This window comes from Lissotriton helveticus, chromosome 9, assembly GCF_964261635.1.
Source record: "Lissotriton helveticus chromosome 9, aLisHel1.1, whole genome shotgun sequence".
NCBI lineage: Eukaryota > Metazoa > Chordata > Amphibia > Caudata > Salamandridae > Lissotriton > Lissotriton helveticus.
The window spans coordinates 987,968,914-987,995,011 of NC_136070.1; the positions used below are offsets into that span (position 1 = coordinate 987,968,914).

The following is a 26,098-nucleotide window of genomic DNA, read 5'->3' on the forward strand; positions in this document are numbered from 1 at the left end:
TGCTTTCTGCTCAACACGAGATCAGTCGGCAGGCATGCCCTTGACATTTTCGATCTTCTCGTCAGGGAAAAACCTCTTTGCCTTCTGCTGACCGAAACTTGGTTGGGGGAGTCGTCCAATCCGGACATCCTAGCGGCTATTCACCGGATTATAACATCTTTCGCCAGGACAGAGCCAAGGGAAGGGGGGGCGGCGTGGCGGTGGTGGTTAAGAAGAGTGTTTCATGCTCTATTCTCCCCGTGGATACTATCGTAGGCTCTGAGTCTCTCGCCTTCACTATCAGGCTGTCCCCGCATCAAGCCCTGAAAGGGCTGTTGGTGTATAGACCTCCAGGACCTGTGGGTTCCTTCTTCGAGGACCTCCAGTCGGTCATATCCGGATTGGTTCTGTCTGCACAGCATTGTGTGCTGGCGGGCGATTTTAATTTTCATTTGGATATGGCGGAGGATTTGAATTCAAATAAATTGCTTGATATCACTGCCCCTCTGGGCCTTGATCCGTCCCTGACGGGCCCCACACATGATAAGGGACACACCCTGGATCAAGTGTTTTCATCGATCCCTCTAGTGGATATTGTACTTCTTCCGGTGCTCTGGTCCGATCACAGGTTGGTCAGGTTTTCCATACTGGGTGGGGAGCATCTACCCAGTGGCGCCCCCACCCAGCTTGGATTAGCCTCGAGGGCTTTACATAGAGTGACGCCTGAACTGTTAGCTCAGGCGTTTGCTGACCATCCTTGCCCCATCTCGGGCGACCTGGAGTTGGATACAGAGGCTATGCAGGTGTGGCTGGCAGAGAGGCTGAATGATCTAGCCCCCGTAAGGGCCCCTCGACCCACGGCCAAGCGGCAGTCTGCGCCGTGGTTTACGGAGGCGCTGCGTACTGATCGAAGCCAGTGCAAGGTGGCCGAGAGGGCGTGGCGCTCTCAGTACAAGGGGGAAGCCAGACTTGCCTATAGGATGGCGGTTAAAGCCTACCATCGCAATATTCTCTGTGCAAAAAAAGATTATCTTGCCAGGAGGATAGAGGCGGCCTCCAACTCATGCAAGGAGATTTTCACCGTGGTGAGGGAGTTTACGGCCCTTAGATCCAATTCGCATCAAATAGTGTCATCTGAGTCATGGGTCTGTGACCTCGCCAGGTTTTTTACGGACAAGATCATATCGATCCAGGCCTCCTTTTCAGAGAGGTCCGCTGAAGGGTTTTTCAGCACTGGGAAGGGACTTGTTCCATCGTCTACGCCAGATGCTGTCTTGGCTGAGTTCCCCTCTGTCTCCCCCGATGCTTCCCTTACGCTTCTGGCCAGTCTTAAATCAGGCTCGCCACTAGACCCATGTCCGGCGAAATTTTTGGCTAGGATGGCGTTGGTGATGAACCCCTTGGTCAATCCTCTCTTGAACTTGTCTTTGAGGGAGGGGAGGGTCCCGCGGTCCTGGAAAAGGGCCATGGTGATCCCTGTCCTCAAGAATCCTGGACTGGATGCTGAGGTTCTGGCCAACTATAGGCCAATTTCCTTCTTCCGGCCCTGGCGAAGCTCACGGAGAAGCATGTGCATGGCGTTCTATCTAGCTTTCTAGAATCTAATGACCTACTGCAAATGTGGACTTTACTTTACTGCACCCCTCGCAATCCGGCTTCTGTCCTAACTTAAGTACAGAGACGGCACTCTTGGAGGTGTCAGAGGTCATTAGGGAGACACTGGATTCAGGAGGCAAGGCCATGCTTGTCATGCTAGACTTGTCGGCGGCCTTCGACACCGTCCCCCATGAGGCGCTTCTCGCCAGACTTTATGACATCGGTCTAAGGGGGGCGGTGCTCAAATGGTTTACATCTTTTCTTGAGGACCGCCGACAAACGGTCTGGGCCACCACGAGCTCCGCTGAGACGCCGCCTTTGGGAGTCGGAGTTCCACAGGGCTCTGTGTTGAGCCCGACTCTTTTTAACATCATTATGACCCCTCTGGCGGCACTGGTGGAGACTTTTGGGGCCCAGATCGTGTCTTACGCGGATGACACGCAACTGCTCTTCACGTGCAGGAAAGATCAGGCATTTGATGGAGAGAGTATCCGGGGGTGTTTGGGGATGGTCTTTGATTGGTTCCAGCGGAACAGCCTCAAGGCCAACTCCAACAAATCGGAGGTTTTGCTTTTCGGCTGCGCCTCGGACCCTGATTGGCGTGAGTGGTGGCCATCGGACATGTGTCCTCCTGCTCAGGCATCTCTGGTTGCCAAAAACTTGGGAGTCAAGTTTGACAACAATCTCACGCTTAGATCACACATTCTGGGTCTAACGGGCACTTGTTTTGGTATCTTGAAGATGCTCCGGAAGTTCCTACCTGTGCTTACAGAGGAGCATAGAAAGATCACCGTTCAAGCCTTAATAGGCTCTAGATTGGACTATGCTAATGCCCTATATTTAGGGCTCCCGGACTATCTGGTCCAGCGGTTGCAAGTGGTGCAGAACTCCGCGGCTCGCGCCATCTTTGGCCTTCATAGGCGAGCGAGAACATCTGGGTTGGTGCAGTCGCTTCACTGGCTGCCCATCCGAAAGCGGATTATGTTTAAAACTTTGACCCTCGTACATAAAGCACTTTCTGGCTCTGGAGCTAGGTATCTGCAGCGTAGGCTCACCTTTTATCGCCCGGCCCGCTCACTTCGGTCAGAATCTTTGTTTATGGCCGTGGTTCCTCGAGTGAGGAAGGCTCGCACGGGGGGTCGCTCTTTCAGTCTCAGGGCCCCCCAGTTGTGGAATTCCCTGCCTCTCGCCCAACGCAGTATTCCCAGTCTGTTCCTGTTTAGGAAGAGCCTTAAGACCTGGCTTTTCAACCTCTAGGGTGCTCCTTTTTTTCCTTTTCCTCTGTCTCTGTTTTATTGTTGTTATGTTTTTTAAAATTGCTGAGCTGCCTACATAAAGCGCCGGGACACTCTTTTGGAGTAGCCGTGCGCTATATAAATAAAAGTATAACATAACATAACATAACAAAGGGCTCCTTGAGCCCGTTAGAAGCCAGGCGGAATGACTGGACGGTTTCTCTTCCGACTGCCTAAATTGTAATAAGGAGGTAGGAAGTGAAACCAACGATCTCATCGGAAAGCCTCCGAAGGTCGGAGACTTTCCGACCAAGATCGTAATTGGCCCTGTAATGATAGACAGTTGTGTTGCATCCAGTTTGCGATTTCAGACAAATAAAAATGTGGCAGTTGTCTGCGTGAGACATGTCAAGTCCACAGGGTGTGACGAGATCCCGAAAGGAGAGATTAAATAGTTACAAATCATAGAGCTGAGTGAGAAAACTTGTGGGACCCCAAAATTGATTTCTTGAGGTGGAGTGAAACAGTGAATATGACTGGAAATGAAGGAAATGGCTAAGCTGCAGTAACAAATGGAGCAGAGAGATCAAAAAGTACCAAAGCGACAGGGCCGTCTTAGTCCATGATTCCCCTCAGATCGTCTGGCACAGAAAGAAGAGCAGATTCCATACTGTGACCAGGAAAAAACCCGGGATTGTAATGGGTTAAGAAGAGAGTGAGATTCAACATAGTTAGAGAGTTGGTGGTTAATTAATTTTTCAAGGGGTTTTGGGAGGGGGTAGGAAGCAAAGCTATAGGCCTATAGTTGGTAAGAATGGTGGAGCCTTTTTTACTATCTACTACTTCCGCGATCTTTGTACCTGTAGCTTCTCTGGTTCTTCAGACTTTCAATTCATCCCACAGTCTTCTTCCCTATCACGATTTCTATCATGAAGTTAACACCATTTTTGAAACAATGCCTGTACCTTTGTCTCCCTTGCTGTTAATCTTTGAATCCCAGGAAAAACCCATTAAGTTTGATGAAACGAAAAATATAATTATCGTTAAATATCTCATGAAACTTGCTTTTATACATTATGTGTACAGAAACTTGCAATTGCACAAAACTAGCACCCTACAGGCCCTGTGTCATGCATGACATCTTTAATTATTTCTGGCATTTTAGCCAACCGGAGTTTCCACTCTGAGATGTGTAATTTCATGTTTTCTGCTATATTTATCGGAGTGCAAATCCTAGAATGTAACGTGCTGTTGAGTGAGTGCTGTGAACCTATCAAAGGTGTGGCACTTGAGACAGGGCTGATAACTATGCACAACATGTAAACAGGACTTATAATTTGTGCTAATCACTGCCAAATGGTCTAGAAAACCTGCTAAAATTTATGAAGCAAAAAACATAGTCCGTTTCAAGTTATCTGAGGTTTTTTAGATTTGTTATGTCATGGCACTTGCAACAGATGGTTTTCTAAAAATACTCTGTGTCTAAGGGGATTTGGTTCAGCCTCCTTCAACCATTTACTTATTTGGCCTGGCAACCTTAGCATATTTCAGTCTTTGGCTTGAGACATTGTCAATAATATCTAGGATCAGTTTATTGGAGATTTTTAGCTTTGCCTTTGTTCTGTTTGCTATTTGGGTGCAGTGGTTAATTTGTAAAAAAATAAGTGGTGGTGTTATCGTCAAAAGGCAGCTTGCACCGGCCCATTTCTTCTGTTAGCATCGCCTAAAACAGAACCAACTACTAACCATGAAAGTGGGGAGAGAATGTTGTGTAAAGGCCAGACCAGAGATGCCAACTTCGGAGCTGGGGAACCAGGTTTGAGTCTCGGCGCCAGTTCTACATCCTGTGATTCCGGGCAAATCACTTAATCTCCCCGTGCCTACTGACTGGTGTTCATGAAAAGCACCAGTGTCGATGATTAGGTACTGGTGCTGAGCACCGGAAACCACTGGCTCAAATGGCACTGTTTGGTTGTATCCTTCCTACCCAATTGGAATGTATAGGCCTACTGTCTACAATGCAATAAAAATAGAGACAGTTTTGGGTCAGCCCTCGGTCCTTACTGGAGGATTTTCTTGTCTATCTCCCTCTTCCATAAGTTTCTGCCCCAGTCATGTGCCTTGTCCCACCCCTTCGTTACCATCCATTTGATTGGTTGACTTGTATCCTTCCACTGATAGTGTGAGGGGACTACTTTTGTGTTTTGCTTTCTGCACTCCTTCGGGTGCATTGCTTGTCTTTCTTTCTTCCTAGTCCCCTGCTTAAGTTGTATTTAGGGACTCATTTTTTTGTGAGAGCCTGGCAAGTGCATGCTGCTAGTGGGTCATACTAGGCTTTCTCTCTCCCTGCGCTACATCATCTTTAGCCCTACACACTCACCATATTCATGCTTTTTTGTATTTATATTTTTTGTGAGTGCATAGCTGCAGCGCTCTGGTGTCTGGCAACTCACTTGCCTCTATTTCATGGCAAAACAGACATATTTTTTAAATTTGCCTTTCCAAGATGGTAATTTACCACAGTAATGGTACATTAGGCATACACCCAAAAAAAATTACAGAATGGGCACAGCATATGCTTGCGCAAGCAAGACACCCATCTTGGAATTATTTTTCTAAACACAAAAGGCAAACCATTGTAAAATGGCCACCGTGTTTTCTTAAGCACACATCTTGGCCATTTTGGAATAAATTTTAATTTGCTGGAAAAAAAATTCAACTTAGCAAAAGATAGGACCGTCTGTTCTTTTTATGTGGGGAGTCTCCACCAAGAGCGTGGAGACTAAGCAGTGGTAAAGATACTACTTGTAAAATACCTTTGTGAAGAGGAAAAAATCGTAAGCTTACACAAATGCCCAAAAATTCAGAATCTGTGGGAGGAGATTGAGAAATATCTTAGAGGTACAATAGATCCCCAAATCTCTCTTAATGAATCAATAGCAATTCTGGGATGCTCCTCTGCCAACTTCACGAATGACGAAAGTCTATTTATTGCAGCTCTACTAGCAAGATCCTTAATCCTGCAACTCTGGAAAACAGATAAAATACCTACTCTTAATGCATGGAGAGCAAAATTGTCTAAAATACAAGGAAGGGAGAAGAAATATGCATTAACATCAGGAGTAGGTTTGAATCTTAGATCCCATGGTAATCCCTTTTGTATATTATTTAAAACAAGATCTCAACCATAACTCTCGAAAGGTATAAGATTTTTATTAACATATGTATTTGCTTCAGCACTTTGTACTTTATCGAAAATGATCCTCCTTTGGATAATAGGAACCGTGATCATGTGTTTGAATCGTAGGTCCTCTGATATTTCTTTGTATTTTACTTAAAACAAGATTTTGATCATATTTTTCGGAAGGCCTAGGATTTCGTTATTAATGTATGTATTCGATTCAGCACCTTGCACTTTATTGAAAATGACCTTCCCTTTGATTATAGGAACCCTAACTGTACTACTGTGTGTGAATCTTAGGTCCTTTATTTAAATAAGTTTTTGGTTATAACTTTTTGAAGGTTTAAGCACTTTGCACTTTAAGAAAATTGTTCTCTGTTTGACCATAGGAACTGTGACTGCACTATTGAGTACTTTTAAAGATGTATTTAAATAGCGTTTTGATAATCTTGTTGCACTTTACAACGATGCCAACTGCTGTGTCCCCAAACTTTCTGGAATTTTATACGAGTTTCCTATGTGTTTTATATTTGTGTCTATGCACTCTCAATAAAAAATATTAAAAAAACAAATGTGTAAGCATACCTTTGCAAATCGGGCCCTTTGTTAGTATTGCCCAACCACCCATAGTGAAAGGCTGTTCCATAATGAATGGCACTTACATTTACTGTATTATGCTTTAAAATATGCTGAATTCAGACTTCACACCAAAGTGCATTTCAAATAGGAAACCTTATTCTCGGTTTTGGTTTTTCATGCGTGTCACTGATTTGAGGCTTATTTTTTAATGTGTATTTATACGTGCTTGGAAAAAACTCGTTATGCTTTACATTCAATGTATTTAATGTAATTCTGTAATTCTCACTTCACACTGAAAGCTAAACAATTTTACCAACACACTGAATTATTCATAAGCAAAGCTGTAACGAAAAACAAAAATTCCTATTAGAATTCAAAGTGTACATATGTTGCATTATGTATGCTTATATATATTACCTAATACATTAGCATACTGTATTATTTTTAAGTGTGCAATATTATATAAGAGAAAATGACATAGACTATAACATGTAAGATAGTGTACTATAATAATATTATAAGTATATATATATATACGTTTTTATTTGTACAGCTGTTACTGCCTGTATCTGGGCCAAGGGTGAATGTGAGTGGGTGGAGTTGTTTCCTTTTATTGCTTATTAGGAATTTGATTGTTAAATTATTTAACCTGGGGCAGGGAGCTGCACGTTTGAAATGCAAAATGCTGCACAAGAGGTGACATTCTTTCATTCCTGTTATGTTATGGGTACCGAAATTCTCGAGGTGGCCTTCATAAACAAGGAAGCAGACATGTAGCATCGGGGGTGACTAAGAATTTGCCTCAATGCCAAGATTGCTTCAGTCAATTTTGGAACTTGGGCACTATCAGGGAGACAGCCTTTACAACAAAGTCTTTGCTAGAAAGGTAAGTACCACACAGATAAGTATTTTTTTTAAACAACATAATTATTATGTTCTTTTATTAAACAAAGGGGCTGATTATGATGGCAGGCGGACTTATGTCCGCCCGCCACCTTATCGCAGACGGGACCGGCCAACAGGTTGTCGGTAGTCCCGTAGTAGGCATTACGATGCGACCATCCCACGGCGGCTGCTGGCTGCAATGGGGTGGTCTGCATTTCTGCTGGCTGCAGCACCCGCTCAATGCAAAATAGGGACACTTTACACATTCCTGCACTACGTGGCAGACACCAGTGCGGCGCCTGCCACATGGTGCAGGGATCCAAGGGGGGCACCATTGGTGCCCCCCAGTGCCCACAGCTTAGGGCCAGGAAGGAAGGGGGCCCGCTACAGGCCCCCAATGTCCCTTTCCGCTTGCCTGTTCATGGCAGGTTAACTGCCATCAACAGGTTTGGCGGAAAGGGACATCGTAATCCCTACGGAGGGACATGGTAGACACCACCAACATTGTAGGGAATACAAGGCCCTCTGCCACACCGGCGGACTCAAGCAGCCCATCGGATGCGTGGCAGTCGTTGTTTCCGAATGCCAGCCATTGTAATATGGCGGGCGGTGAACCTGTCTACAATGGTGGTGAGACCGCCACCGACAGGCTGAAGGGGTCGGTCACAACGCCATCTTAATCAGCCCCAAAGTATTTAAGTGTGGGTAATAGAGGGAGGTAAGGGTCAGTTTTAGGTTTGGGTGGGGGGGCAGTGATAAAGTGAGGTAAGGCTAATTTTAGGGTCTAGTGGTAAGGGGAGGTAAAGGTAAATGTAGGGGTTATGGGTGAGTAGCAAAGGGAGATAATGATATTTTAAAGGGTGGGCAGTGGGAAAGGGAGGTTATTGGTAAATTTAGGGTTTAGGGTTGGGTAGTAGTAAATGGAGGTAACAGTATATTTAAGGTTTAGGGATGGGTAGTAGTAAAGAAAATAAATTAAAATTTTAGGGTTTAGGGGTGGATGGAGCTAAAGGAAGATTTGGGTAATTTTAGGGTTTAAGGGGTACTGGTGAAGGGAGATTAGGAGTAAATTAAATATAAGGTTTCTCAACCCCCCAAAAATAATACATTTTAAAATACACACACACACACATATATATATATATATATATATATATATATATATATATATATATATATATATATATATATATACACACATATAGAAAGCAGGAAGACGGAGGTATTTGATCTCCTTTGGGCATCACGCCTCACATTTGGCAGCCCCTACCTGTATGGAATCCTGGGAGAAACGGCTTAGCATAATGGAGGGGGCCCAGGGGCACGCTCGTGGACTTTGGGGAGCTGTTATGATGTCGTTTCCACTCACCTGAATGTCTACACAGACCTACAGTCTCAGATCTGCTCGCCCATGCCACCGGCCCGGTATTGAGGACACAGTGCATGCTGGGAGGGGTAGTTCACTGAACTTCAAATGAACTGCCCAGGTGTGTCTACTACATTTGGGGGAGGAGTCTTTCGTTGCAGACGACCATTTTAAACAGGATGGAGAAACATTTGGAAAGGACTACAGTGATGGGTACTGAGGAAGCCCAGGATGTCGAAATGCATTTACCGCCACGGCCAGCAACTCAATAAAGCTTGCCGTTCCCTTGAAGCCCCTCTCTGGCCTCTTATTTCTCCCGAGAAATTGTCTTCCATATACATATGTATATCTATATATATATATATATATATATATATATTACCTACTGGCGGTCGCCAGAAGGTATATATAGTTAGGATTTTTTCTCTATGGGATTTTTGAAAATTCTATGTCTAATAACTTTAGCATTTGTGGACGGAATTGGCTGAAATTTTCAGGAAAATGGAACATTTTGTTTCTGAGCAGCCCCTGAAAATTTGGGGGGGGGGGGGTTCGTCAAGGGGGGGCCGAGAAAAAAGGGGGGTCCCAAAACGTGTTTTTAACATTGAGTTTTCCATAGGGCGGTTGGCCTCACTTTTAGCCCGAACGGCTGAATGGATTTGCACGAAACTTGGCAAAATTGTAGGGACTGGTAGCCCGATGTGCCTTTGCTAGGTCTCAATATATGTGCTCCAGTGGATTTTGAGAAATTAACGTTCAAAAAAAGATATATATCTGTAACAGCGGACCGGGCAGCGCTCCAGTTCGCGTACTTTTCGCGTTACGGAGCTTTGTGAAGCGAAGCTGATTGGTTCTCCGGCGTCTGTAAACATTCCAAACAGTCCATAGCGGCCGCCATCTTGTCTCTCGGTAGGATCGAGAGACAAGAGGAGGCCAAAGCGAAGGGGCAAATGACCATAAGGGGGCATAGTAGATCCTCCCTGACCCCCTAGGTTTGATGTGGAGGTTTTAAAAGGGCCCCGCGGGGCAAAAAAAAATAAAAATAATAATAATCGAACGGCTGAATGGATTTGCACGAAACTTGGCAAAATTGTAGGGACTGGTAGCCCGATGTGCCTTTGCTAGGTCTCAATATATGTGCTCCAGTGGATTTTGAGAAATTAACGTTAAAAAAAGATATATATCTGTAACAGCGCTCCGCTTCGCGTACTTTTCGCGTTACGGAGCTTTGCGAAGCTGATTGGTTCTCCGGCGTCTGTAAACATTCCAAACAGTCCGTAGCGGCCGCCATCTTGTCTCTCGGTAGGATCGAGAGACAAGAGGAGGCCAAAGCGAAGGGGCAAATGACCATAAGGGGGCATAGTAGATCCTCCCTGACCTCTTAGGTTTGATGTACCATTTTGCCAAGTTTGGTGTAATTCCGTTCAGCCATTCAGGCTGTAGACATATCTAAATGTCCTATGGAAAATTGCATGGGGAAAACACATTTGAAAGTGTTGAAATTTAGAACCAATTAAAATGTTACTTTGGTTTTGTATTTCTGTGTGATGAAAGTTAATTGGTTATGTATATATCTAAAATGAGAGGAAACCACAGCCATTTTGTGATACTACTGTCTGAGGTACATTTGTGAGGAATTTTTGGTGGTCAATTTCTGGTGTTTGATTTACACAGTACTAACACTTCTCCTACTTTTAAAAAGGTGAGTTGTTAATTTGTAAGGGGAACTATGTTGTACACTTGAAGATAATTTGAAAAATGTTTTCTGTTATTTATTTACAGTCCTTCTGTTATACTAAATACTTGATAAAGTTAGTTTTATATTATGTATTACTAAAAACGATAAATGAAAGTGATTATTTTTTTCTGAAATTTACAGCAAGCGATTTCAAAATAAAATGGCTCACAATGAAGAGACCGTGGCAATTTCTTTTGAATTATCCACTACATTTATTGAAATTGACAGCACCAATAATGAAATATTCTCACAAGGAGGAGATGACTTGAATGATTTTTTTGATCAATCTCTTGATGGCGAATTTATCGAATGTTTGGAGACCATAGAGTTACAAGAATCATCATTGCAGACTTTTCATGAGGAGATTCCACATGAGATGATTGAAGAGGAAATTCCTGATGAGGACATGTTACTAGTTCTTTCAAATTTTGAAAATTCAGAAGAATAAATTTATATTTAGAAATCAAAAATTGTTTGAGACATTATTCATTTTTATTTTTAATTTATGAGGTTGTAGCGAAGTGATTGTAGTATAAAATGAGACTTATAGTATAGAGTGCAACATTTTTATGTTACATGGTAAGTTTACTCATATTTACTTCCCTTCTCCCACTATATTATCTCCAATGTGTATTTGACATCTCTTCTTCATCTCTGGCCTCCTTTCTCTCACTGTCTGTCTCTGATGCATCTTATCGCTGCCATTTTGTGTAATTACAGAAGAGAGTAAAATAAAATAGTTCGGAACGTGAAAAGGGGGCAAAGTAGAGTACCCCTCACCCCCTAGGCCTTCTCAGGCGGTCCCAAAAGGATCAGTTTCTGCTTTCCTGAGAGATTATGGTATGAGTTCCATATACCACAATAACTTGCATTACAACATGCAAGATATCTATCTCCTATTACCAACTTTTGGAGATATTCGCGCTAAGCGCGAATATCTCCAAAAACTAACACCTGCCCTGAGCAGTTCTTAGCCATGTTATCCAATGGGAGGTGGATAACATGGCTAAGAGCATTAGCTCAGTAATGCATGAATATCGCGGACTTTTTAGCGATATTCATGCATTGCGGCCGTTTTTTATCGCATTTGCGATAAACCTTGATAATAGCAAGGTTTATCTTCGATAATTTCTGACGATGCTTAGCGGTAAAAAATTTGTTGCTAAGCATCGTTAGCGATAAATATCGCTTAACTTTGGTAATATGCACCAACGTCTGTTAACGTTCGATTCGAAGGAAATGAGAAAGTGTTGAAAAACATTGTCTGCGCCATCTTGCCTTTTTTGAAATGCCACACTTTTGTCGTGCACGGCAGCCATTTTAGATGCCTTGACCAGACCCACTCTCTGCACGCTGTCGATTCGTAGCATGGCTCCCCACCCTCGCAAGCATCTTCCCCAGGCACTGGTCACCCCCGCTCTCTGTCTTATGCATGGGCAATAAACCTCCCCCCATCTGCGCTGCTCTTCCCTGAGAATCACACTCTGTGCCCGCCCGACACCTCCCTTTCGCCCTATTCACTACTGCACCCTCTGACACTCCTCTTCCTCTGTGTCCGATTGTCCAGGCCGGTCCTAGGCTATCAGCTAGCCCTGCAGATGTAGTTTATGGCCCCAGCAGTAAAGAATCACCCCTCTTCAAAGGAGTTATAGTAGATCAAGGCCCACACCCGATGAGATCCGTCACACCACACGTGTTCCTACTATCTGAAAACCATCCTGTATTGTGATTGGGGAGGGGACCGAGCCTGAAGCGGAAGATTCCAGGGATGACTCTTTGTACATCAAAGTTTTTACAATTATGTGTCACATTAAAAATATATAGCACTCCAACAAAGTAGTAGGAATATAAAACTTTAATAACTTATAAATATATACAACAAAACAAAAACAGTAAAAACATTTAAACAACGAAGAGACCGTGGCAATTTCTTTTGAATTATCCACTACATTTATTGAAATTGACAGCACCAATAATGAAATATTCTCACAAGGAGGAGATGACTTGAATGATTTTTTTGATCAATGTCTTGATGGCGAATTTATCGAATGTTTGGAGACCATAGAGTTACAAGAATCATCATTGCAGACTTTTCATGAGGAAATTCCTGATGAGATGATTGAAGAGGAAATTCCTGATGAGGACATGTTACTAGTTCTTTCAAATTATGAAAATTCAGAAGATGTTGCCTGGGTGCCGCACTGATTTGGGTATCCGGCGTGGGGCGTCCCGGGGGGTGGGTTGTCAGTAGCGGTCTGTTGTGCGAATAGTTCCAAGGCAGCAGAACGTGCTGAAATCTGGATGTCACGAAGGTGATGTCTAGTAAGTTGCCGCCCAGCAAATAACGGCGTGGGGCGCCGCGGGGGGGGGGAGGCAGTCCAAAGTTCTGTTAAAAGGGCAAAGGAAAGGATCGGTGGTTTGAACCATCAGTCAAAAAGGGGAGGGGGTGCAACAATTTTTCCTACCGGGTCACACTGTGCTTTCACCGGAACTGAGGTCTGCAGGATTCTAGTCATTCAAACTGAGGCTGGCGCCAGCATGGGAGCGCCGACGTCCCGCGGCTACAGTTTTGTCACTCCACGGGCGATCATGGCAGTCATTCCCCATCGGGGGTGTCTGCGGGGGTCGGGGACTTCCGCGGCTCCTCTAGAATCTTCAAGGTCGTGGAGGACTACGGTGGTGGAGTCAACCAGTGACCGGGCCATTTCTTTATGCTGGGCCCGCTCTTGCCAGGTCGACCGCCATTTTGAGAGTTCGATAGCTACTGGCGATCGCGGGGTCAAATGAGCGGACGGGCTCCACCCTGCCGGGCGAGACGTTGCAGCATCGCTACAATGGAAGAACCCTTTTCCGGGCGCCTGGAGCGCTGAGGGTGCAGCTGGGAAGCCTCCACCTGGGGAGGCGGGAGAGGCCTGTTCGCACCGTCTCTCCCTCCCAGTGCACCCCACGGTGTCTCGCTTGAGATTTGTTATGGACGGACCAGGCGATGAGGACGAGGGGGGGGGGGGTCGGAGGCATGTGCAACACATCCCCCCCCAGGGTTGTTGCAGCAATTATTCAAGAAAGAAGAAATGTCCCGTCCGTCTTCGGGCCGGGCTTCCGGCGGTTGGCGGCTGGGCGCTCTTTGCTCTGGCCCCATGAACGGGTTCCTTGGCTCATCGGCTGCAGCCGGATCCCGTCGGCCCCAGCCCCCGGCCGTTGGTGGCCGGACCGGGAGAGATTGTGGGAGGACAACCTGCAACTCTCAAGGGCCACCGCGGCCGGACTGGGAGAGAGAGGGGAGGGTCGAGGACACGGACATCCCCCCCCCCCTAAAACTCTCCAGTGTTGTCAATCCCCCTGGCCGGGTCCCGCTGGCCTCGGCCTCTCCTCCGGCTACACCCTACGTGATGATCTCCTGGCCGACGGTTGGCAGCAGGACCCGCCTTATATGTGTTGCTTCCGGCTGGGCGTAGCCGAAAACCTGTTGCACTTTGGAAGTTTCTAGAATGGGGCGGATGTCTGCTGACTTGTATCTTTCCCAGTTTGCCGTTATTTGGCCGTGGCAGGCGGTGGGACAGACACGTTTTGGGGCAGTGAGGGGCGATGTTTTCAGGTTTCTTATTACGGGCTTACTTCTAACGTTTCTTGTTTCTAGGACAATAATAGGTTTTATCATTACGTATTGTTATCGTTTCTTTGTTTGTTATTTAATAAAAAGTTCATCAGTGGCCTACTGATTTTCGTTTTCCTATTCTTTTCTTTCCAGGTTGTTTCATGCTAAAGTTTCTGTTAACAGGATACAGTGATCACTTCGTTATTATTGCATATGTCCTTTTCACTAGGGGTGCCCTCTGGTCGGGCCAGATGACCTATCTCTAGTAAATGGTCCGGGTGAAACAGGTGCATCAATCAGTGGGGAGTAGATAGGCATGACAGATTACAACGGGGGAGAAAGGTCCGCATTACGTACCCTTTCACTACTTGCAAAGATTTTCCTACGTTTATTTGCAAACAGGGAATACCTCCAAAAAGAACCAATTCCCAAACAGTCAATGTTCGGGCAAACAATCAATCAATGAGGAACGAAATAGGCACGACGTGTTAAAGGTTTGCGTTGCCTACCCTTCACTATCTGCAAAGTGAGAGAGAATATTCCTATTCTTCCTCGTTTGCAGGCAGAGAAGATCCTTAAGAGAACCAACTTCGAACAATTCAATGCTCGATTCAAACAATCAACAAGGGGTACTGTGAACACAAATGAACGCCGCTTATGTACATACACATTGCTATTTTCAACAGGTTGTTCCTAATGTTTCTATTTTAGCGAGGTCAAAAAGAGATCCCATTAGTGGCCTACTGATTTTGCTCGATTCCTTTGGTTTTTTTACACGATTTTTCGGAATCTGCAAAGACCAAACAGAGTATTGCGACTCTGTGCTTGTTTGTAAATAGAGAATGAACCAAAGAGAACAATCAATCAAATGGAGAGAGAAGCAGGCACGACGGATTAGAACGGGAGCAAAGGCCTGCGTTAACTACCCTTCACTATCTGCAAAGAGAGAGTACTCCTAATAGAAATGAGGGGGGGGGCAGCATTCAAAGCAGATCAGTGTGCATAAACACAAAAATGTTTTTACTTACCACGTACTTGACATTCGACAGCTTATGATATTTGCTATTAAAAAACCATTGAAATTCACTGAAAAAACCATAGGTTATAGACCATATATAGTTAGGAATTAGCATTTACAAAACCTTGAAAATTCACTGAAAAAAACATAGGTTATAGACCATATATAGTTAGGAATTAGCATTTACAAAACCTTGAAAATTCACTGAAAAAACCATAGGTTATAGACCATATATCGTTAGGAATTAGCATTTAAAAAACCTTATTTTACTCACACAAAACCATTGAAATTCCATATATAGTTAGTTGCACTAACTATATATCGCGCACCCGCAATCCACTGCTGATGATGTCACATATTACATCATTCATGACATGGTCAGTGACATCACTGATGACATCACTGATGACATCTCAAATGACATCACTGATGACATCACTGATGACATCTCATTTGACATCAATGACCACATCACTGATGATATCATTCATGTGACAATACAATGCATCTCCTCACATTTTAATATAACCTCTGTTTCACCCAGTGTTAAATACAGAGTATAATTTTTGAAACCATTGACACACCAATACTAGTTACTACATACGCACTCACTGATTCCTACGTCTACACACACCTTCACTCATTCACCCATACAATCATTCATACATACAATCACTCATCTTTACAACACTATCATATGCACTCATACACCTATACAGACACTCACAGTCTGCCACTCATCCATGGAGTTACTCACACACCTAGTCAGTCCTGTAAAGAATCAATGACACTTCCATTTTCTTGTCTATACAGTTAAACATAGAGCACCTTACATTTTCAAACATATACTAACACATACTTACCTTCTTATACAATCATTGATACAAGTACACATTGATCTGCACAGAGTCACACACCTCCCAGCCAGCCACACACACACTCAGTCTCCCATACAAATACTTGGACAATCAATCAGTAACCCATATAGTTAATCATATAGCTACTGATCAACACATGCAGCAGTTTACAGAACAACAGACATAATGATGCACAAATTAAGACAGTTTAGTCACTAACCCATGCACTCAGTGAGACACATTTAATCACTCACTCATACATTCAGTCATGCACCTACTAAATCCTTTGTGCAGACACTTATACTTCCACTCATTCTTCAATATGTAAGACACATTTTAACTTTACAGAAACATACAGTCACTGGATGTTGTCATCAGTGATGTCATTTGAGATGTCATCAGTGATGTCATCAGTGATGTCATTTGAGATGTCATCAGTGATGTCATCAGTGATGTCATTTGAGATGTCATCAGTGATGTCATCAGTGATGTCACTGACCATGTCATGAATGATGTAATATGTGACATCATCAGCAGTGGATTGCGGGTGCGCGATATATAGTTAGTGCAACTAACTATATATGGAATTTCAATGGTTTTGTGTGAGTAAAATAAGGTTTTTTAAATGCTAATTCCTAACAATTTATGGTCTATAACCTATGGTTTTTTCAGTGAATTTTCAAGGTTTTGTAAATGCTAATTCCTAACTATATATGGTCTATAACCTATGTTTTTTTCAGTGAATTTTCAAGGTTTTGTAAATGCTAATTCCTAACTATATATGGTCTATAACCTATGGTTTTTTCAGTGAATATATATATATACATATATATATATATATATATCAATCCACAGTGCCACGCAAATAGACCTGGACCTTAGCAGGGCGGCCAGTGATGCTGGTGCGAGGCTTCCAGGAAAACATAAACTCCAATCCCCCTTTCCTTTCAAAGAGGCACACCGGCACTGGCTGGGTTGCAATAAATTCATTTATTCGAGTGAAATAACACGAAGGCAAAAGGCTTCCTTATCCCAACGTTTCTGCTTGTGAAAGCCTTGGTCACGGGAGGCAGTCTCTGTTTTTTGATTGCACCCACGTGGTCTTCTTTTAAACAGCGTGGGCCGTATTCTCTTTCAGAGTGCGCAATGGAAAACTTGAAGGCTTTAAATGAAAGAAACATGTGTATGCTCCAACTTTCTTATATTGATGCCCTTTCCATTGCGCAAAAAATAATGTCAGAAAAACAGAGACTGCCTCCCGTGACCAAGGCTTTCACAAGCAGAAACGTTGGGATAAGGAAGCCTCTTGCCTTCGTGTTATTTCACTCGAATAAATGAATTTATTGCAACCCAGCCAGTGCCGGTGTGCCTCTTTGAAAGGAAAGGGGGATTGGAGTTTATATATATATATATATATATATATATATATATTCGAACACCTTTTCACTCCAGTAGGGCTGAAAACAGGCTAGCACACAGGTCTCCGATTTCCAGATGTTTATTGCAACCCTCACATCCTTAACACAGAAAAAAAAAATATATATATATATATATATATATATATATATATAAATAAATATATATATATATATATATATATATATATATATATATATATATATATATATATATATATATATATATATATATATATAATTGGTTTACTCACCTTACATATTTTTAATATGTATGTTTAAGGCATGTGTGATAAATGCATGTGTGGTAATGTGTCTGTGTGGTTATGGCTGCATGAAAGAAGCCTGTGTGGTAAAGGCGTGCGTTGTAATGTCATACATTCACACCACCATTACCCAGCGCACAAAAAAGCAGAGCAGGAAAATTTGCAATCACTGAAAGAAGGGATTCTAACTTAAACAAATAAAGTTGTTAATTGACATGAGCAATTAACCCATTGGGTTCCATGTGTTTCAGTGATTCTAGCTACGCTTATAAAAGAATATAAACTATTGAAACATAAGCAAGGGCAGCAGTAATTGACCTGTAAATCCACTGTGAACTACAATTACAGATGACTCCCACAGATAAATCCAAAATCATATATTGCCTTGAATTATGGCAAATGAAAGTGAGAAAGAACACTGTAAATGCAAGGAATTCCTAATCCAGCCAGTAGCAATAGTTCCTTGTCAAATCAGATGTCACATCCGGTATTCCTGTTTGCGGCGGAGTCAAACTTTTTACCAGTAAAATTCCTAAGCCATATCTGAAGCACTTGATCTTCAGCAAAAAGGCTAAGGTTGAAGGATCTCATTCAAGAATCGGGGAATAAAAGTTGATTCCTTCTTGTTTTTTGTCATTCCTTATGAGGCTGTCGATCTTCCTGGCGTCAGTAAGAAATATGGTATTACCACTATCTAATTCCAAACCACTCGTAGCTGTAGAGAGAAGATTAGTAGATGAACTCTACAAAAAATGGAAACCAATGAAAAGTCTCATTGGATTATAGCATGCTTCCAAGGAAATTAGGCAGAATCGAAAAAAACATTAATGTAGATTAACTTAAAAACTATATCCAAAACTTAGGTCACTAAAATACCTTATTGTAATGTTTATTGATAATAGTAAAGAATTTGAAAAAATCCTCTATAGATCATTGCATGAAACGCAAAAGAGAATCAAGCTGTCCACCGATTAATAGAACGAAAATGTTCATGTTGGGAGTTCATTCATAAAGACCAATCACAAACGGCTACTTTAAGATAACAAAGAAAGGTATTGGTTTCCAAATGTATGACAAAAGGAGAAAACAAACCGCTAAGTCAGACTGAAAGTAACAACATCATTACATGATTTTCTGCCAATCTGCTGCAATCCCTGATGGGCAGGGGAACATTTTGATAATGTCAAAAATCATCTATTTGAACATATTCAAGCTTTTTCCTGAGCAGGTAGCAGAATGTGATTATTGCAGGGCTGTACTGGCCAATTTGGCACTTTCTCGGTGAGTTGCAGGCTAACCACAGCCCCAGCCCCATGGCCCTATTCTAGTCACCATCCAATTCAGTGTGGCATTCTGTTAATGCTGCGGCAAATGGACTGACACCGCGTCTCCCGAACTCCGTACGATGTGCAAACCGACACGAATTGACTCATTGACCGCTGATTCACCTATCAGAGTGAACACGCTATTTCTGTTACGGATCTGATGACCTCCTCAATGAGGACACGGTTTTCCTTTTTGAGTTCATACATCACTAATTTGAGCCTCTACGGACGCTATACGAATTGACGTGCTCTCTCTAAAATTTCTTAAACCTCACTATTCCCCTGATGAAGCCCTATTCAGGGTGAAACGTGTTGGCAGCATCTGCTTTGTATCATGCATCCATGGTAGTAGAACTATTAAAAGAAGTATTGACCTCACCGAAGACTCCCGAAAGAATTGTTTTTCAGCATTTGTTCTATTTATGTCTGTGTTGCCTCTCTGTGCTCTGTAAATCTGGGACTGGTTTGAACATTTTTGACATGGCTTATTCTGATTTCCTGTCTGGCCCTGGATATCAGCCCTGATTTTCAGCACCAAGAGGTTTGTCATTTTTATAGAAGATATCAATAAACGTAAACTGAAGCTGAGGTGTTAAGTTGTGAGACTCATGATCCTTCCAAACCTTCTCCACTGTTTTCAATTAATCAAATTTGAATATTGTGCTAGATGCTCACATTACAAATGATTTCATACGCTCCCTCGAATGCCTTACTTAGTTCACATATAGCAAAACCTCTCCAATGCAAACCCAACTATGGTCTTTATCATCCAAACCCCGTTATCATGTATTTAACTACATTGCCATATGACTATACCAACGACTAGCTATGTCTTGGTAAGCAACAGACCAAGAGGCTTGCAGCATTTTACTTGACCATCTTTATATGTCTTTGAGTAAGGAAATCAAGTGATCATACCAAAAAGGCCTGCCCACTCTTGCCAATAAATATTCTTGTACAGAGGGTCTTAAACTTTTGACTTCTGTGGACCCCCGCGTAATGATTACTGGAAACCATAGACCCACAGCTGAATCAATATTAGAATCCAAGGACCCCCACTGAGTATGGAAAATATGAATACTGATCTGAATCCCTGCCTACATGGCAGGCATCCCTGTGTTGTGAAGGGTGGCTCCCCTCACAGCACTGCTTGTTTCCAGGGTGGAATCCTCCTCAAATTCTTTGTTTAGAGAAACAAACTCCCAACGCAGAAGTTTGTTTTCTTTAAGTAAAAAACAAATCTCCAATCCTGATGCTCCAAGAACTGTATCCCGGCAAGGGGGGGGCATTCTCAAAAATCATTGATGGTTGGCCTGCCTCAAACAGAACTTGATGACTGGCAATGTGACCAGGCAGCCCTCTGGTGGCTAGAAAATCTGTGGTTTATACAAGTAGAACCAGTGAAAACTTCACAAGTTGAAACCTGGTGCTTCTCCCAACCTTAAATAGAATGGAAAGTCCATGAGTGTGGAAGAGCAGAGCATCACCAATTTCCAGAAGTGCTCCTGCTCGGCCAAACTCTAAATAGAGCCCAAGGTTTTTTGCCTTGACAATTTCGCATTTTATTCCATGTATAAGATTTAGATTCCATCCATCGTAGAACACACCCCCTTCACCCACTACTGACATACAGTTAACTTTTTAACTTACATTGCTTGACCAGCAAAAAGTCTTAAGAGACTTCACGGGGATATAGGCATTAAACAAATCTAAACATTTCGATCATATTTATAAATATAAAAATTATTATAATATACATTATATTTATATATTAATATAAATGATAATAAATTAATATTTACATACACATCATCTTTTTTATTCCCATAAACCTATGTTATTCATGCTTTGCTACAAAAGCAAGGGCATTACCGTATGTTTGCTTACCATTTTGTACAGATCTGAAACACTTATCTGGTCAGAATCAACCACCTCAAACTCTTTCCGTGGCACAAGATCAAGTCCCAAATGCCTATGGGAGAAACGAGAGAGAATACGATTAAAGGGGCTTATAGGGCAGCATGAAAAAAAGTGGATGGAGAGGATGAGGGGGTGGAGGTGCACTAGGAAGGGAATGAAGGAGAGAGAGAGAATGTAAGAGGATAAAAACAGAAGGAAACTGAAGAAAAGGTAGGTGGGAAAGGAAAATGTGAGCATAGTGAAAATGGGGAACAGTAAAAGAATTATACAGAAGTAGAGGGGTAAAATAGTGAATAATGTGATGGGACATAGAGGAAGCACGAGAAAGGAAGCATGAGAGAGGATCTAGAGAGTGGAAAACTAGTTACATTGAGAGCAACAGTAAAGGAAAAGGGCAGTGGGGGCTGGGTGAAGAGAGAAGATGGGGTGTTTTTCTCTGAATCAGATCATCTGAATCTTTCATCAGTTCCATTTGTAGAAACTTTTGAATATGTCAGAAAACACTGATTTCATTTAAGCATGTTGTTCCCAAAGTCATCAAATACCCTGCTTCCAAAACAACAGAAAAACAGACTTCCATAGAACAGGTAACTCCTCTGAGCTGCTGTTAGCAGGCAGTCCATAATTTTTATGGGAATGGATATATGAGCTCAGCTTCCTGGAGTCAGGCTGTTTTCATGTTCTTGCCAGGTGGCCAATAATTCAACTGAACTATTAACTTTCCGAGAACGTGTTTAGCACCCATTAATTAGGTTTTGTACTAAATCCTATAACATATCCAGGTTCACAATGTAGTCTCTGGACTCAGTGGCCTGTGAATACTGGCTCTTTAAAAACCCAGGATTAAAAGACACCCCTATTCTCAACATGTTTGTGGTAGTGATTGCCCCAAGAATCCCATCAATTTTAATACCCTTGGATGACTGACTCCTGAAGTTCATATTTAGAAATCACAATCATAATACTCTGGTAACTAGATGGCTCCTTAGTACGGCACAGGTTACATGACATGTCACTTCTAAATCACCTGGTGAATTACTAATCAGGCCGGATATGGTCAAAAGTTCTTATCTTCTAGCCCTATCAGTGTTTATCAGTGAGCAGCGAGCTGGTTAGTTCAGCGCAGTCACCAAAGTGGCGTGCACATGTTTAGTTTAGTTTAACAATCACACTGATAGGTAACTTCGATTGAATAACCTTCCTGGAGTCTCAGTTGAAGGGGCAGTATTTCAATAAACATGGAGAGTGAACTAAACTCGCACTCTGTAGGGCAGAACAGAGAAACACAGGCAAATTTGAGACATTCCAAGTCAGATCTTTTTCTATATAGAGAATAGAGATATACATTTAATGAGTGTTTTAGTGTGCTATTGTGAAATATTTTTCGCAATGCACCTGATTTCATGAAATTGAATGGAAGGGAGGGACCACTGAACAGCAAGAAAAGAGGTCCAGGGACCACGTACTCCTCCACGTACTCCTCCCACAGATCCACAATTTCCAGAAAAAGACGAAGCGAACCCAGAAGTTTTGGTGCTATTCAAAGTTTATTTTCTGCCCAGCACAGGATGTTGCGTGTCCTTTTCGAGATTCGAACCCGATTTCCCAGACATATGGTTATGGTGAATGAATGCATGAAATCAAAAAATTGGAGCTGCAGGCTTATATTTGCATACCCCACTGTCATGCCATACCACAGCATTTAGCACCAGCTGCAAACATTTTAGGAAGCCTTTCTAGGCCCCGAATAGGGTGAGAGCTCTAATGAAGTCTGGAGGTCACCATGGTTATGCAGCAAAAATCCTATCTTTTTAAGTTAGGCAGTGCAGGATATATTGAAGGTACTTACATTATAGTATGCAGTGGATACTGCAGAGATCTGTGACTCCAGAAACAGCTCTCTGTCAACAGGACCGGACTGGGAACTCAAAGCAGCCCTGGCAAATGTTGTCAGACCAACCCCCATATGGTGCATAGCAGGTGCAGCGAGTGAGCCTGGCCACTACAAAATGGGGTTTTGGGGGTTCTGCCCCCAAGAAAATTTGGGGAAAAATGGTGCATTGTACAACACATTTTCCAATATATATTCAATTGAATTTGCTTTTAAAGCATAGTAAATGGTGACCTTACTGTGCAACAGTCTTTGTTAGGGCTCTTCAATGATTCCCTCACCATCACTCTCCAACAGTACCTCTCATCTCTTCATACCCCTTCTCTTGCATGAATTTCACTTGTTTTATAGCACCTCCCATACCAATGTAGGGTGTCAGAACACTTTACATCACCCGCACATACAGAGACAATAAATCATACATTTCTAAATCAGCATATAGAAAATGTTACATAAGGCAAAGGAGAGTACAAGGTATAGGATTCACATATCATCCGTAAAGGGAGACATTTTTCAAGAGTGCTTGGTCTGGAGAAGCACAAACTCATAACATAACACAGTGTTTAGGGTTGGCTTTCATAATAAGAATTTATTGTTACCCAAACAAACCTTTAGTAGCAACATCAGGATAATGAAAGACTGGGAAAAACATAACTTTCTAACCTATACCATGCAGTTTGCATGAAGCTCTTTGATTGCAGTTTATAGCTCACTGTGCTAGATTACAATTGTAACTTAAGAACTGCAATGTAACAAAAGATTCTGTGTGACAAAAGCAGTAACCCACTGAGCTATACACACAAAATACTGATATTTGATATGCGTTGTACATGCTTTTTACAGCAGGCATATTAACCCTCAGCTCTAGCTTAGATGAGTCAAAACTGCCACTAGACAAAACTCCAGTCTCCTTTCAGCAGGTACATTAATCACCAGAGTTATCCTGACACCTTTATTGTTGTCCGAAAACTGCTGGATGTAAAAGCACCTTTACAATGCTTTTAAACTGCTGCAATGCTACAAAATTGGCCCCTACTAACAAAACCAGCCCCCCACCCTACGAGGCTCCCGGGGAAATGTCCAGTGCCCGGTACAGCCAGTCCGGCCTTGTCTGTCAAACTTAAGAAACTGGTTCCTCTAGACTCATCGCCACTGTCTCTAAAATCCTCAAACCATAAAGTGAAACTCCTCATATCCTTACTATCTCCTATGACCATTACTACTGACTACCTGTCAGAGTGGAGCCTAACCAGTTCCCAGCCGTCCCGCTTTGAAACTTCCAAGTGCAGTGTCGGAATGTGGTGCGGTCACCTCCAGTTGCCTTTCAAAATGGGAGAGGACCTTGATGGCTACAGAATACATGCAGAAGTAGAATCAAATCCATGAGTCTGCACAAACCAAATAATGCCTTAATGTAGACATGGCATAGGCTAAGAGACAGTGGGGATCCCTCAAGGAAGTCAAAAAAGAGGAATTTACACTGAGAGATTTAAGGAAACATGAACACCTTTTTTAATTGAAATCAGACCATCTTTGGTCCACCCAAACCCATGTCCTGTAGATGATTCAACAGGATGGTGTGGTCGACAGTGTCAAATGTCTTAGTTCAAAAAGGACCACTGTTTGTTTAACACAACTTTTGTACACTGTTCTTTTTCTCTTAAATTTCCTGTCACAGTGGTGTAGTGCCCAGCAAAGCTGTGTTTTAGAAACAATAAGGCACAAGATTATTCTTTTTATATATAGAGTCAGTTGTCAGGTGTGTGGATCTCCACCAATGTCACTTTGTGCATTCAGAAATACTGAAATACCCTAAGCAGCTTGTTGGACATGGTCACCCCAAACATTTTGACTTTTACCCTCTACTTTTTGCTGAATTTTGTTGGCTTTAGGACTCAAGTGCTTGTGCTCTCTATTTTTAAAGATGGTTAAATTAGCTTATACCCAATTGGCTTATTTAATGTACTTCTAAGTCCCTTGTAGAGTGGCATACCATATACTCAATGGGCCTGTAGCACTTTGTGTGCCACCCTCTTAAGTAGCATTTAAAATATGTCGCAGGCCTGCCATTGAGAAGCCAGTGCGAGCATTTTTTAACTTCCATGTGGCTGGCAAAATAAACCTTTCACCATGCCAAAACCTTCCTTTATAATACTTATAAGTCACCCCAAAGGTAGACCAGGACATTCCAGAGGGCAGGGTACACTGTATTTAAAACGATGGACATGTACTTTTAAGTTTTACATGCCCTGTTAGAGAAAAACTCTTACATTTGCTTTACACTATTGCATAGCCTACTTCTCCCATTGGATAACATTGGTGTAACCTTATTCATTTTATGTGTAATTTAAAAATGGGAATAGGTAATCCCTTCATGTTTGGTGTTCTAGGAATTGTAATTTCAAATCCTAATTTATGGTAAAGTTGAATTTTAAAATACAATTTTCAAATGACACTTTTAGAAAGTAGACATTTTCTTGCCTTAGCCATTTGGTGCCTGCAACTCGTCTCTGTGTCACATTACTGGGTGTGAGTGATAGTTGGGCATTGTGTATTCCTCTGAGACAGCCACACACAAAGGGGAGCTCAGGTGTGACTGGAATGGGCCATCGATGGCAGGATGGGAGGGAGGAGTTGGGCCCAGCCCCTGTTACACTTGAATGGGCTGTGTCCTGTCTCCACACAAATAGCTGCATAACTTCTGTAGTTAGTCTGAAGCCAGGAAGGCAGGGCATCTGTGCTCTTCAAAGAAATGCCTCTAGATTAGAAGCTTCTTGCCGCTTCAAAGTCACAACTGTGTAAAAATACCAGACCTCAGACTTCAACTCATCAGTACACTACTGGAAACGCTGCCAGAAAGAAGGACTGCTGTGTTGCTGAAACGACTGCTACTTTGATAGACTGCTACTCTAAAGTAACTGCTGCACTGCTGTGCTGACCTGCTGACCCCTTGCCTGGGGAAGAAGTTTTGGACCTGCAACCTCATCTAGAACAGGTCCTGGACCCTTGGTGTGGCTCACAGGTGCTGAATTCAAGCTTTTGGGCTCTTCGAGACCACGAACGGGCCTTTTCGTCCTGATACCTCGCTGCTCGCGGAGCAATTCAGTGCGAAGCTCCACCAGCCTGACTCTTCACACTCCAGCATCCTTTGCCATGGTGACCGCCAGTGCGTAGCTTGAGGAAAGCCCACCTGCGACGCCTGAATTGCTCTTCACGCTACACTGGCAGCCACCTGCTTTGCTCTCCCTGCTC

General features: G+C 42.7%; 1 protein-coding gene across 1 annotated transcript in view; it reads right to left on the minus strand.

Moving 5' to 3' along the window:
• DOCK3 (dedicator of cytokinesis 3) overlaps positions 1 to 26,098 on the minus strand; it is a 1,382,531-nt gene that overhangs the window by 453,036 nt on the left and 903,397 nt on the right. Inside the window, exon 7 of the mRNA XM_078661294.1 lies at positions 20,923 to 21,007. Within this exon, the coding sequence (XP_078517420.1) occupies positions 20,923 to 21,007 (85 nt within the window). The remainder of the gene's footprint in view (positions 1 to 20,922; positions 21,008 to 26,098) is intronic.